Source organism: Sinocyclocheilus rhinocerous, unplaced genomic scaffold, assembly GCF_001515625.1.
Source record: "Sinocyclocheilus rhinocerous isolate Xijiao unplaced genomic scaffold, SAMN03320098_v1.1 scaffold2570, whole genome shotgun sequence".
In the NCBI taxonomy this organism is placed as follows: Eukaryota; Metazoa; Chordata; class Actinopteri; order Cypriniformes; family Cyprinidae; genus Sinocyclocheilus; species Sinocyclocheilus rhinocerous.
In genome coordinates, this window is record NW_015629500.1 from 322,691 (window position 1) to 338,235 (window position 15,545).

Below are 15,545 nucleotides of genomic sequence, written 5' to 3' on the forward strand. Positions count from 1 at the left end.
AGCAGACGCAGCGAGAGTAACTCACAGTGATGACAATCAGCTCCCTCGAAAAGCTGACCGTGCATGCTCCGCTCCTAAACAAACAACACACAGATCGTGTGTATCCCCCGCTGCCAGATAGCGTGGGCAGGGAGGCACACAATGTCTGTAATGCCGTTTGCTCGCCATAGATATTAGTTTAGACTTTGACATATTCTTTTGAATGCTTGTGGACTGACAGACAACAGTAAATAGACTGACACATACACAGAGCGCTACTGAAGAGCAGAAGCTAACTTGCGCTCTGCCGGATGCGCTTTTATACTTCCTGGCGCTCACGTCACTCCACTCGTGACGTCTCGCTGCTCCATTTGACTGATTTTACATGTGCTTCAGAACGCGGTCACGCAGGGGCGTTCCCAAAGCGAATCTCGAAGCAGCTCGAGTTCCTGAAGGGGAACCACAACAACTTCCTTGTGTGTTTGCACACACTTGGCGAATAAAGCCAATTCCAATTTTGATTCTGAAAATGAAATGTGAAAACACCCCACTCATGATCACATGGTCGTAAACGACAATGATACTTCCTTCAAGTGACCAGTGCATGTACTGTACACATCACTAATGGTGTTTCGAGGTTGTTGCTGTATTATGGGATTTTCATTTGAAGAAGAGTTTTACCTCAGAGCATACTTCAGTTGGAGCTCCTCCACATCCGCTGGTGCTGTCGTGCTGCTGCAGTGCTGGCTTAACACTGCTGTTCTGCTGGCTCAGGCTGGCACCGGCTCCTGAATGCGGGACGGTGGGTAAAGAGGCTGGGCTGGAGTGCTGAGGAGCCTGGTTTGGGTCCACGGGCACCGCAGACCCTCACCTTAGAGGGTTGTATTTGAGCTTGCCTCTCCCGTTCCCGTTTGGCCCAGTACTTCCGGGTATCTGTGAGCAGATGCTTGGAAAACTCTAAATCCATACTATGGTAAGTGAAAACATTAAGCTTTGCGCACTTTTAAAAAATCCACAAAAGTGGTAAGTGTGCACGTAATGCTTTGCGCACTTTCTAAATCCACATAGCTGGTAAGTGTGCACGTTATGCTTTGCACACTTTCTAAAATCCACATAAGTGGTAAGTGTGCACGTTATGCTTTGCCCACTTTTCTAAAATCCTGTACGCGCAACAGCTTCGTGCTCTTTCTGAGTGGTTTAAAATCCCGGTTCCGCCTTGGGCACCACTCCTCCTATGTATCCTCTGGATACCTACTTTAACAGGGTGTTGCTACTAGGGGTCTGTTGAGACAGTTCCTTCAGCATATACAGAGCGTGCGGTAGCCCCTGTGTGACAGGCCAAGACTAGTATGATTCTAGGCTCTTGGTCGTATTCCCTTAAAGGAATCTATTCCTGATTCCAAGCCTTGAGCTCTACCCCGGGCCCAGGAGTTCTGGCCCTAACAGGTAAGTTTTTTGGGGTATGTAGCCTAGGCCTTTGGCCGTAGGGAATAATGTCACTGACAGCCGTCTAACGTCCCAGGGGCAACTCCCATGGCAATATGGTAGAGTTGGTACTTAGTGCTCGCCATGGTTTCTGGCATGCACTCCCCTCAGCATGGCGGCGTGGGTATACCGTTCCCCATAGCGACCCCTAGAGGACGCAGTTCGAAGTTCCCATGAAAGGGAATGTCTCAGGTTACTTATGTAACCATGGTTCCCTGAGTAGGGAATGAGACACTGCGTCCTCTAGGTTTCTTGCCATGCTGCGGACGCAAGCTTCAGACGAAGAAGTGGATGATGTGTTCTCCCGGCGCCTATTTATACTATAGTTGCACCGGTAGTGACGTCATGGCTGTCGCCGGCCAACGTGTTGTTGCTTTTAACAGATGCTTTTAACAGAATGTTTTACAATGATTAAAAGCTTTTGTTAATGCAAAACACTTTTGCTACTATTGGGGTGAGATACAGGTAAGGTTAGTGACAGGTTTGGTGGTGTGGGTAGGTTTATGAGATGGGTAAGGGGTCAATAGTGTTCAAGGGTCAATTTTATTGCTATAAGGGAACAAAGTTCAATCTGTTTATATTACATGGTTTTGATAAGTTTTTTGTGAAAAACTGATTTTTTTTCTCTCCTGTTGTTATATGATTCAACGAATATCCTAGGGATATAATATATGTGTTATACGTATAAGTGTTAAGGCATTAAAAACATGTTTTGCACCCAAATAACAATTATGTGTTTTTATGTTTTTAGCAAGCATTTAAGTCAAGTCGTCACTTTTATTTATATAGAGCTTTATACAATACTGATTGTGTCAAAGCAGCTTTACAGTGTCAAACAGGAAAATAGTTTGTCAAAAATGCAAGACCTAAACTGACCACCCTTTACACAAACATTGTTACAGTAGCTAAAAGTCCAATGTCCATAAAGGTACTGAATGATTAGTAAATGTTTATAAACATTTACAAATGATGAAAATCTCAACTTTAGATTGGGGACTGCAAAAACATTAACAAATTATGAATACATGATTTGTAAATATGTGTAAATAGGGTGAATTCAGGTCATTTGGGACACGTTTTGCCATTGAGATGACTGCTCATAAAGGTACTAATGATTCGTTTACAATTATAAACATTTACAAATTATGAACAGTTTCCACTTTAGATTGGGTACTGCAAAAACATAAACAAATTATTAATAAAAGATTTGTTAAGATGTGTAAATACCTAAAGTCTGCATACACACGACAGCAAACAAAATGTAAATAATGTGTTAACATGAATAGTGAGTGAAGTGTTTAATATTACTAATTAAACTTTTTTCACAACATTTGTAAATGTAAAAAAGTGCATTAGATAATATATGAATTGAAGTTTAATGACATTTGTTAGCATTTAAATGTACATTAGCAAATAAGCTTTACATCATTGTATAACATGATCATATGAATTGGAAGTTTAATGACATTTGTAAGCATTTTGTTTACATTAAATAATGATCTGTTAATCATTATGTAATGTTTAATAAGTTTATTTCAACATTAACAAGCATATTATCTTGTAGCTATTTGAATATATATTAATGAATGATCTGTTAATCAGTAGAAAATGTTTGTTAATGATTCATTAATGAAGCTTTTAGTCATTGTAAACCATGTCAAATTAATTTGTAGATTTTAAGAAGGTGTATGATCATATGAATTGAAAGTTTAATGACATTTGTAAGCATTTCAGTTTACATTAATAATGACCTGTTAAACAGTATGTAATATTTATTAAGTTCATTAGTCAAGTCAGTCAAGTCACCTTTATTTGTATAGCGCTGTATACAATACTGATTGTGTCCAAGAAGCTTTACAGTGTCAAACAGGAAAATAAGTTGTCAATAATGCAAAAGGACGATAACAGAGTCATTTTTCCAGCTAAAGTCAGTTCATAGATGATTCAGTGATGTCATCATCCAGTTCAGCTCTCTTCCAATAGTGTCTGTGCAATCCAGTCAAGCGTCCCCAACTAAGCAAGCCAAAGGGCCAGACGAAACCATTATGGTGTGGTTTAACTCCAAGCTGGTTTGTGATGAGGACTTGTCTGGTTCCCGTGGTCTTGTGCCGATGGTTGTCAAGGTAGTAAACATTAACAAGCACATTATCTCATAGCTATGTGAATATTTGTTAACTAATGATCTGTTAAGCATTATATAATGTTTGACAATGATTTATTAATGAATTAATGTAAAGTGTTTCCGTTAGTTTTATATAAACAAATCAGCCTGTGAATGGCATAGTTATAGTTGTTTCTGCATACAGTATTACACTGGGATAAAAGAATGTGTTATTAGAAAAATATGTATAATATTAAATATTCTCTAAGCCAAAACAGAGAAGCCATAATTAGGCTTCTGTCAGAATATTGATTATTTATTTAATTATTATTCTGGCAGAAGATCTAGAACTAGTATTAAATCTCAGTGCGGAACTTGACGGTGTTCTTCATTTTCTCTTTGTAGACCTCATCAAACTGTTCATTTTGTGCCACAGTGAAATTATTTTTCCAGTCTCCAACTTTACCTTTTGGAAAGAAAACCAAAAGAAGATAAAAGCAAGTGAAATAACTAAATTCAGAAGGACTAAATTACTTAGATTTTGTGGTTTATTAACCTTTCCGCATGAAGGGTGAGATCTTGAAATCCATGACTGGGACTGTGGAATAGTTGGTCATCTTGTTCTGTTTCATGGCATCAAACTGAACCCCTTTTGTTATTTTCTCCCTCTGTTCAGCTGAAATGGACAAACCCAAGAAGGAACACAAACGTTCCACCTCACGTCCAGTGTCCTGATGAAGACATGCACATCTAACATACCTTATTGATTTTATGCTAATATGTTTGCTAAAATTGTCTTTTTATATACTGAACTTACTTCAACCAAATTCTCATAGAACATGTATATTAGGTTAGAATATGTCTGTTCTTTCTCCCACCATCCACTGACATGGTCATACCAAGGACCAAATACTTCTATGGGGCAATTGTGGATGTTAAAACAAATTCTTCAGTGAAACATTTATTGGTTCAAGTAATGTAGGGGTTGCACATAATAGAGCAAACAAATCACTTTACTCTCCCAATGTTTATGTATTGTAGAATATAGATTGTATATTTATGTAAACATGATTTATATTTTGACATTAAAATGGTTCTGTAAGGCATTTTACCAACATCTTGCTAAACACCTTTTGTCCTGATGATTGAGAACATTTTTATTCTGATTTTGCAGAGCCATATAGTGGAAAAATATCCGTCCCAGCGTGGCATGAAATAGCAAGGATGCAGTTTATTTTTGCACTGTCGTGCTGTGAAATCAGAATAAATATTTTCTGAATGAACATGTTCCCTAATTGTCAGCAGGGTAATTCTATGTCGAGTGGTGCTCAAGTTGAAAAGCAAAAAGGTGGAAAAGTGGCTTTAGTAACATCCACATTATTGTTGACCAATAAGATGTTGTTTCATTATTTAACTTTTCAAATATTTTACTTACTCTTTCCTTCCATAAATGTCTGTAAGTAGGTGTTCCAGTCTCCTGGTTCAGGTTCTCCCATGTTCATTCGATCAAAATGAAAATAGGAAACTGCATTGTCTTTTGCATTCCGTGCTACATACACAATCTGAATGAGTGGGAAAATGACAAGAAACAAGATTTTCATTATATTCAGCTAATAACACAACTATTGCTGTGTCTCAATCAGATGTAGTTCAATTTCATTGAGGGCCTGCAATAGAGACCATAACTTTATTTTTATGAAGTTCTAATGCTGTTCTGAGACAATTATTTTCCAAGCCAAACTGACCTGCCTGTTTCAAGAGCAAAGTTGAATTAAGTGCTGTAGTAAACTGCTAATTATGCCCACCATAATTAGCAGTTTAATAATAATTAACAGTTTACACCTTTCTGAAATTTACTTTGAGAAAGATGGCCTTTCTTTAGCCTTTGTCTACCTCTGATTTTTTTGTATAGTTGTTAGACTCTCTGTGAGCCTCCTTGATAGCTATCTTGAGCGTAGGATATAGTCAGGCCTCCTCTCGCTTTAGAAAGTCATCATGCTGAGGCCTCCATCCTTAGAGCTAAGTCATGCAGTGTTGCCAAGTTGTTAGGCTCCCTTTGAGTCTCCTCTGCTAGCTGCCTTTACATAGGTGTATTATTAGGCTTCCTCTCGCTATCTTCCTGCTGAGGCCTCTGCTCCCGAGAGCTCCACCTGAACAGCAGTTGTTAGGCTCTCTGTGAGCCTCACTGATAGCTGTCGTGGGTGTAGGATGCAGTCATACCTAATCTTGCTTTAGAGAGTTGTCACGCTTAGGCCTCCATCCTTCGAGCTCAGTCAGGCAGTAGTGCCAAGTTGTTAGGCTCTCTGTGAGCCTCCTTGGCTAGCTACCTCTGCAGAGGAGTGTTGCAAAGCTTCCTCCAGCTATGAGAGTCTTATTGTTGACTAGATAATGATCTGAGATATCATCGCTCTGCTGCAGAATTTCAACGGCATTAACATCAATTCCATGTGATAGAATTAAATCTAAAGTATGATTATGACAATGAGTAGGTCCTGACACGTGTTGTCTAACCTCAATAGAGTTTAGAATGTATATAAATGCTGATCCTAATGCATCTTTTTCATTATCTACATGGATATTAAAATCGCTAACAATTAAGACATTATCTGCAGCCAGCACTAACTCAGTTAGAAAATCAGCAAATTCTTTGATAAAGTCTGTATCACAAGTTGACGCCATCCTGTCGATGTCGGCATTTATTCCGGTCCAATAGATTGCAGTTCTAGCCCTTCATTTACATTTTTCTGCTCCAAGGTGCCCCTCATGCTGTCATTTCAACATCTCTTGTCTCAGTGACTGAGGGATAACGATCCTGTTTTGCCTCAGCAGAAGTCCCTTGACCACACTGATGTTGTAGTACTGAGCACATTCTCCTCAAGCCCAGCCGTTATTCAGATGTATAATGACCTGTCCCAGACATCTGTCTTTCTCAGTCTCCACTGCAATTTGCTTGAGCTTTGTGTCTGTGACTGGAAGAGTTTCAGCTACCATATTCACATGATGAGTCACCTCCGCATCTATGGAGCTTTCGTCATGTTTTCCACTCCGTACCGCAGCTATGGAGTATCTGCCAGAACTATGTACTTTCCTTGAGTATAAACTAGCTCCATGTCATACCTCGGCAGTCGCATCATTAGTCGCTGAATTCTTGGAGACATCTGATTCAAGTTCTTTTTAATGATTGCTATTAATGGTCTGTGATTAGTCTCTGCCACAAATGTCGGTAACCCGTACACATAGCTATGAAATCTTTCCACTCCATACACCAAGCCCTAGCATTCTTTTTCTATCTGTGCATATTGACATTCAGATGGAGTCATCATTCTTGAGGCATCAATCATCCTAATTTGTGTTCATGACGAGCTGTCCACTTTAACTCGCCTTTGTCATATAACAGTTCTCTCAAGCATGGGCGTTGGAACCATTGTATGTGGGTGGGACAAGACACTTTTTTTGAACGATTAGACACTTTTTAAGACCAATGAAATTGGACCAACTCACTTTCACAGTCTCTAATTGAACGCATATGTCTGTTCACTTTTCAGAGCGCCGTCAGTCAAATCCATTCCACTTGTGGAATGCCCTAATAAATTAAACTCCATTCCACATTTTAGCTACAGCCTTGACTTCCACACTGCTGCTTCCTCAAATCCATTCCGCTTGGCTCATTCAGAGTCCATATAAATTAAACTCCATTCCGTGTTTTCAGTACTTGCACCTGCTGCACTCCCGCTACACAGCAAGATAAACAAAGCGTCGGATCAAAGCATTTCTGCCGCTCAGGTTGGTCTGGCTGTGTGCTCACATAGGCTACTGTCACTAAACTGTTATTTAACTGAATGTTCATCATTTGTTCACCTGTTGCTTTTAAAGGCATCATATAGTATTTTTTGCAGCACTGAATAACAGTTACACTTACACTATGTTGGACCCACCCACATTTTTGTTGCTTCTGACGCCCATGCTCTCAAGCACACTGTTTTTAAAGAAAAGTCTGGTATGAACTTTCCGACGAAATTGGAAATTGGAAACTCCCATCACCCTTAGTACAGCCTTTCTGTCTGTGGGACTGGGCATTTAGAGTATTGCTTATACTTTACTCTTATCTGGTTCCACACCCCCTTCCGTCAGCTTGTCTCTAAGAAACATTATTTCCTTAGCTCCAAACTGACATTTGTCCTTATTCAATTTCAGACCATACTTCCGTACTTGCTGTAGGAATTCCATGAGGCTTTTGTTGTGCTGTTCTATTGTGGATCCCTACAATACAATATCATCCACATAAACACGCACACCCTTGATGCCTTCATTTATGTGTTCCATGGCTCTGTGGAATACTTCAGGAGCTGAGGAAATTCTGAACGCCATCCTCAAGAAGGAGTATCAGCTGAAGGGTGTGTTAAATGTGCAATACCTCGTGCTGTCCTTATGTAGCCAAAAGCCCTGGGATGCATCCAGCTTCGTAAAGAACTTTGCACCTGCCATCTCGCTTATGATTTCTTCTTGTGTCGGAATTTGATCATGTTCTCTCTGAATGTTGACATTTAAGTCCTTTGGATCCATACACACACGTAGATCACCATTTGCTTTTTTCACGCACACCATCGAATTGACCCACTCTGTAGGCTCTTCCACTTTTTTATGACTTCCATTTATGTCATTCTTTCCAGCTCTTGCCTAAGCTTTTCATGAAGAGGTGCTGGAACCCATCTTGGGGCTGTGCATCTTTTTTCAACTGTATTTTGTAGGTGAATGGTAATTCTCTGAACCCTTCAAAAATGTCAGGAAACTGCTTCACTGTATTTTCCACATTGTTCCGTGTTTCTCCATTATTTATGATGTATACTCCTTTCACCAGTCCTAGGTCTTCACATTCCTTGTCTCCCAACACCAAATCATGTCCACCTGGAACAACCAGAATATCACAACATGAGGTGATATTCTTTGCTTTGTTTTTCACTTTTACCTTGAGTCTGCATGTTCCTTTTGTTGGGATGTTCTGTCCATTATAGGCTTTGAGTTGCACCATTTTCTGTTTTCTATGTGGCTTGATTGTCATTGCTCTGGCATCGTGCTCTGAAATCAGATTGAGTTTTGCTCCTTTGTCTAGCTTGAATGACACAATTACTCCATTTCTTTCCAGAACAGTCATCCGCTTGTCCTGTGCAACACTATTCACATCAGTCTGTTCTGTTCTTTCCTGACTGGAATCGGCCTGCTCCACCATTCCAACAAAGAATGCGTCACTGGGCTCTGCTTTGGTGGGTGTTTTCTTTCACATCTCTTACAGTTAAACAGTTCCTTATCCTTTTGTTGTTTCACTTTACTCATTCTGCATTACTGCATCTTCTCTGTTACTGCAGTTACAGCTGAACTATCACTTCCACTCGTCTTTGTGTTTTGATATCTCACTGGCATGACATATCCACACAGCTTCATTCAAAGTAAGCTCAGTCTCTCTCAAGAGCCTCTCCCTCACTTTTTTATCATTGATGCCAAACACAATTTGGTCAAGACTCATCGAATCTTGCAACAGTCCAAAATTGCATGTCCTTGCGTTCAACTTTAAATCCATTAAGAAACTGTCAAAAGTCTCTCCCTGTTGCTGCATACGAGAACGAAAGCATAGCTTTCAAAAGTTTTGTTCTTTTTTGGTGAGCAGTGTAAATCAAACTTCTCAATTAGCACGTCGCATTTGCTTTCATCTTCGGCCTGTTCAAACACAAGCGTGTAAAACACTTCTATAGACTGAGGCCCCACGACAGTGAGTAGCAGTGCAGTGCAGTTCTCTCTGGGGCCTCCCTGGTTACTGCCCTTAATTAAGACCGTTGTTAGGCCTCCTCTCGCTATTAGAGTCGTCTCTTTGAGGCCTCTGCTTCTTAGAGCTCCTCCTGAATAGCACTTCCGAGTGTTTAGGCTCTCTATGAGCCTCCTTGGAAGCTGTCCAAAGTGTTGAACATAGTCAGGCTTCCTCTCACTTTAGAGATTTGTCATACTGAGGACTCCATTCTTAGAGCTCAGTTAGGCAGTGCTACTGAGCTGCAGGTTCTCTTTGTGCTTTCTTGGTACTCCTGGGTTGTTAGGCCTTCTTTCACTATAGAAAGTTGTCCTGCTAAGGCCTCCACTACCCTGAGCTCTGCCTGGTTGCTATACCCGTTCTTAGGCCTCCTTGACATGAGTAGAATGTAGCTAGGCTGCCTCTTACTCTTCATAACTGTTGAATGTAGTTAGGCATCCTCTTGCTTTAAAGAGTCGTCATGCTGAGGCCTCCATTCTCAGAGCTCCAGTCAATGACTATATTCTCTTAAAGGTATTCTCCGGAATACCAAACCCTTGAGCACTGCCCACTGAGTTTTTTTTTTGACTTGGCCCTTCAGAGAAGGGAGGAAGGGTGCATACCAGGACAGATAGGGTATGTAGCCTGAGTTTTGGTTGTAAGGAATTAAGGCACAACAGCCACTGGTGTGTACATTAGCGATTGGGACTTCAGTGTTAGCCATTTAGGCAATCATCTCATTTGATCAAGAAGCTCTAAAGACAGGTTACAGTCACAGTGTTTCTCATGTCGGAGACTTAACGACTATTGAAGATAATTTATACCACGCAGAGACCAGGGGCGTTTCCTCCAAGGATGAAAAAAAATTGCAGTGCAAAAATAAAACAATGCAAATATTACAAAATATGACATTAAAAAGTGTATAAATCACTTGTTTTTCTAAAGAAACACTGTCCAACAGCAACACCAGCGGGTAAAGTTACAGCGGGAGTCAGCATCTATCGTGCTTCCCCTAAGGCCATTGAGTTTTAACAGACCCCCTAAAGCATGCAGTGGGTTTAGTGGGGGGTAATTGAGAATGATGAATAGGGAAAAGTCACATGAGAGGAGGCAATGCTACCATTGAGATATTATTGGATATGACTGGTTATGATCAGCTGTGATTGGTTCATGCGATAAATCCTCGTGTTCACTTTCACGAATCAGTCTGAATGAACAATATAATGGCATTAATGGGAAGACTAATTAAAAAAAGTAAGTAAACAACTCACACACTTAGATATAACCACTTTGTTACATCAAAATAAGACTTCAAAAATTGAGCTTTTAGAGAGTAAATCTCTGTGCCTGTGACCAATATTTACCTAGCTTTGATGACTGATAATCAAAAAAATAAAAAAATAAAAAAAAAATAGTTAAAAGTTAGCTATTAAAAAGAATAGCTAAACATAAGTTCTCAAAAAAAAAAAAAAGTTTAAATTGTTACTGCCTTGAGTTATCATTTTGGAATAAATGTAAAATGCTTAAAAACACTAACTTGACGAGATTCATACTTGGCTTTAATAAACAGAATATTGATTACATTGTTAAAAATATAAATGTAAAAATATAAAATAGAATTGTTTCTCTCTCTCTCTCTATCTCTCTCTGAGTGCATGCTGGGAGTGAGTGGGCGGAGTTGGCGTGCATGAGTTGGAGTGAGTTCCATGGTGCGAGTGAGTTTTCTATCTTTTTTCCTATCTTTCGTGGCTTTGTTGTTAAGTAAATAGGAAAAAGGTTGTGGGTGCTTGTGAGGAGCATCATCGGTCAGTTTGCACTGATCGCTATGGCGGCGTCTCAGCACACAAATTTGGAAAGTTTAATGCGCCAGCATAGCGTTAAGGTCATGCCGGCGGAGCGTTGTTCAGTTGAGGACTGTGTCCTCGCTGTTGCTGCTGTTGTTGGTCATGGTTGCATTCTTTCTGCGTCTAGAATGAATAGCGCAATAGTGATGTTTTTGAACAATGTTGATAAAGTAAACAAAGTCATAGAGACCGGGGTTGTTGTGAATGATTCTCTTACTTCAGTCATGCCTTTAGTACAACCTGCGAAAAAAGTAGTATTGTCAAATGTCCCGCCGTTTATTAAGAATGAGGGGATTGAGACAGAATTGACGAGACACGGAAAGTTTGTAAAAAATTAAGAAAATTTCACTCAGTTGTAAATCGCCACAGTTGAAGCATGTTGTATCATTTAGGAGGCAGGTGCATATGATTCTAAATAATCAAAACGAAGAGCTAAACTTAGCCATGAAGTTTAGGATTGAGGATTTTGATTGTCATTTTTGCTACCTCAGAGTCGAAGAAATGTTTCGGTTGTGGACAGGAGGGTCACGTGATACGTGCGTTCCGTGAGAAGAGTGCAGATCAGAATCGCAATGCAGGTGAAGTGCTTAGCAATACAGATCAAGCACAAATGAGTGACAAAGTATCTTGTGTTGATAAAGATGGACCTGGTGATTGTGGAAGTAATAAAACTGAGACTGTGGCCACAAATGAAAGGATGCATGAAGGTGGTGTTTCTGAGGTTAGTGAGCAGGCCATATTGGAAGATGCTTTGGATGTTGACATGTCAGAAGATCAAAGTTTATTTAAAACACCGACATTGAAAAGGAAAACTAAAGGTAAAGGAAAAGATAGAAGGGCTAGCAAAAAAGCTTCTGGAATAGTTGCTGGTGCAAGGGAGTTGGACTCAGAGTTAAGTAATGTTGAGGAGTCTGCTGTGGACAGTGATTGTGAGTCGTCAGACTTTGTGAGCTCAGCTTCACAGAAGCGATCTGTCCGCAGCGCTTACACGTTGGAAAAAATTAAAAAGTTTCTTCAGACAACGAAAGGCATGAAGGGTGTGATTGTAGAGGATTACTTTCCAGATCGTGAGTTGTTCATAAATTCAACCAGGGCTTTAATGAAAGAAGCTGGAGCCTTCACTGAACAAGAAGATTTTAGGCTGAAGAAAATTGTCCAAAAGTTAAAACAAAATTTACTGAACGATGAATTAGAATCAGTCTAGCTTCTTTTCTCTTTTTTTGAAGTGTTTGTTTTTAGTGTGCTCAATTTACCTTTTTATGAGTAGAATAAGGTTGGGCACACTTCATTTAAATGGTGCACGAGACAGCAAGAAAAGCCACAAAAAAATCACTGCAGTGGTGGCTTAGCTGTACTTTTAAAAAAAAAAAGCTTCATATGAGGAAAAAAATCATATGAGGTAGAACATGTTGTTGAGGGACATCTAATGAAAATAACAGCAAAGTTTGAAAATATGATTTAAGGTTTTATAAATGTGTATGCTCCTGTTCTTGGTCCTGAAAGAGTTGGTTTTTTTGGATAAATTAAGCAATATTCTGTCAAATTGTAAAGAGGAGGAATTCATGTTTATTGGAGGGGATTTTAATTGTACAGCAAATGATACAATGGAAAGGAACTATAAAGAGCCACATCTAGCTTCTCAGCATGCTATAAGAAAGCTCATAGCAGAACATGATTTGTGTGATATATGGAGGACTTCATATAAAGAACAAAGGCAGTACACATGGGCTCAAACAAGAGAGAACTTTATTTACATGGCTAGATTGGATAGGTTTTATTGTTTTAAATACCATTTAAATGTTATCAAGAAATGTGAGATTTTGCCTAATGGTTTTTCTGATCACAGTCTAGTAATCTGTAGTGTTTTTATTGCTAACATAAAGTCTAAGAGTGTTTACTGGCATTTTAATACTTCGTTGCTACAAGATGATTTTTTTAAGGATGTTTTTCATTTTTTATCAATACACTCTTAACGTATCCAAGGACATCTCCCAGTCAATGATAACCCTAGAGATTGAGATAGTGGTACTTATTGAGCTCCTCAAAGTTAAAAGAAAGGATCTGGATAACCTGTTAGGCATCAGAGCACAGGGAGCTTTGATCCGCTCACGTTTTCAGAGTGCAGTAGAGATGGATGGCCCAACTAAATTCTTCTTCAGTTTGGAAAAAAAGAATGGTCAAAGCAGACTTATACATTCTTTATACTCATTGGATGGCACAGAAATTGTGGAGCCTAAAGAAATTAGAAAAAGAGCTGTACTCTTTTATTCTGAGCTTTACAGGAGTGAAAATACAGAGGCGGATGAGCTGGCCAGCTCTTTTTATGTGGGTTTGCCCACAGCACCAGATGAGACCAACTCCTGGCTCGAGAAGTCGTTTTCAGCATCGGAGCTGCATGTTGCTCTGCGGAGCATGGATTGCGGTAAGGCTCCTGGAATCGATGGTCTACCAATTTAGTTTTATAAAACGTTTTGGTCAGTGCTGGGGGGAGATCTGCTGTCTGTGCTCAATGATAGTCTGGCCGGAGGGCTGTTACCTTTGAGCTGCAGGAGGGCAGTCATTACCCTCTTACCCAAAAAAGGTGACTTAAAAGAAATAAAGAACTGGCGCGCTGTCTCACTCTTGTGCTCAGATTTGAAGCTCCTCTCTAAAGCTTTGGCCATTAGGCTGAGAGAGGTGGTTGGGCAGGTTATTCATCGAGATCAAACTTACTGTGTGCCTAGCAGGTCCATTGTTGATAACGTTTATCTAATTGGGGATATCCTGGAGGTCTCTATTGGATATAGATACTGGTTTCATTTCTTTGGACCAGGAAAAGGCATTTGACCGGGTTAAGCACAGCTATCTCTGGCGTACGCTGAAGGAGTTTGGTCTCAGCTCTGGTTTTATTGCCATGATTAGGGTTTTGTACCAGGATATTGAGAGCGTACTGAAAATGAATTGTGGTCTGAGTGCTCCTTTCAAAATCTTTAGAGGTATTAGACAAGGTTGTGCTCTTTCTGGAATGTTGTATGCTCTTACCATTGAACCTTTATTGGTTAAGATCAGAGAAAGCATTGAAGGTTGGACCATACCATGCTCTGGAGCAAATTTTAAGCTGTCTGCATATGCAGATGATATTATTGTTCTGGTTAAAGGGCAAAGTGATGTTGATCTTCTTAAAGAAATTCTTAACAATTTTGGTATAATTTCCACTGCCAAGGTTAACTGGTCAAAAAGTGAAGCTAAAGCAGGTGGTAAATGGTCTCATGGTCTTCCTGAACTACCAGGCGGCTTGTCCTGGAAAAGGGATGGGCTAAAATATTTAGGAGTATATGTTGGCAATGATTTAATGTTAAGTAAAAACTGGGAAGGTGTTCTAGAAAAAGTAAAAGGGCGGCTGCAAAAATGGACATGGCTTTTGCCAAAAATGTCTTTTAGAGGGAGGGTTATAATAATTAATAATCTGGTGGCTTCAGTTTTGTGGCATCGTTTGGCCTGCGTTGATCCTCCAAATGGACTTTTGAGCAAGATTCAAGCCATTCTAGTGGACTTCTTTTGGAGTAATTTTCATTGGATACCTCAGAGCGTACATTTTCTACCCAGAGATGAAGGAGGACAAGGACTTATTCACCTGCCAAACAGGGGGGCAGCATTTCGACTTCTTTTCATTCAAAAATACCTCACAGGACCTAAGGATCTAGTCTGGAGAAAGGTTGCGGACATTATTTTTAATCAAGCTGGAAGACTGGGTTTGAACTCTGCTTTGTTTTTGATGGACTCGAGCAAGCTGCAGTGCAGTGGACTTACTCCATTCTATAAGGGACTTTTCAAAGTTTGGGACTTACTTGAAAAACGGAGGTTGGAGGCGACTTCTTCATTGTACTGGCTTTTGGAAGAACCTCTTGTACATGGAGCTCGTTTTGATGTTACTTGTGAAGTTGCACCTGGACTGATTCATTATTTAGTTCACACTAAGACAATAAAACTGCATCATTTGTTGGAGATTGCTGGTCCTGGTTTAAATATTGCTCAGTCCTTGGCCTCACATCTAGGTGTGCGGTCGGTACGGCAAGTAGAAACAGTTCTGGACATTTTTAAACAGAAACTCACAGAGGAAGAAAACAATATGTTGAATGACTTTTATAATGGGAAACTGGTTCCTAATAATACAGATCCCTTTCCAAGTATTTTTTTTTTAGTCCCAATCTCAAAGTCTGGACCATTTCTGGACCTGAGGGGGCTAGAAGAGTTAAGTTTGCAGGATGTTCAAAGTAAAGTTTTATATAAATGCATTGTAAAAGCTTTAAATAAAGCAACTTTAAAAGAACGTAGTGATACAGTGTGGAGAGAGAAATTGGGACTAGATGATGGAGTTAAA

At 39.8% G+C, this 15,545-nt stretch overlaps 1 protein-coding gene across 1 annotated transcript; it reads right to left on the reverse strand.

Moving 5' to 3' along the window:
- Positions 1-3,921: 3,921 nt before the first annotated feature.
- On the reverse strand, positions 3,922-7,933 carry LOC107738934 (cytosolic sulfotransferase 3-like). Its single transcript, XM_016550861.1, has 5 exons — positions 7,835-7,933; positions 5,001-5,127; positions 4,383-4,480; positions 4,122-4,296; positions 3,922-4,031 (listed from the first exon to the last, which is right to left on the reverse strand). Exons 1-5 carry the CDS (start codon positions 7,931-7,933, stop codon positions 3,922-3,924), a joined length of 609 nt encoding a protein of 202 aa, XP_016406347.1.
- Between the last annotated feature and the right edge of the window lie 7,612 nt (positions 7,934-15,545).

Coding starts and splice junctions, on each gene's coding strand:
- LOC107738934 (XM_016550861.1), bottom strand. CDS start 7,933: ATGGCGTTCAGAATTTCCTCAGCTCCTGAAGTATTCCACAGAGCCATG. Junction 5,128..7,834: donor GTGTTTATGTGGATGATATT/GTATTGTAGGGA, acceptor CCACTCATTCAG/ATTGTGTATGTAGCACGGAA. Junction 4,481..5,000: donor GACATTTATGGAAGGAAAGA/GTAAGTAAAATA, acceptor ATTGCCCCATAG/AAGTATTTGGTCCTTGGTAT.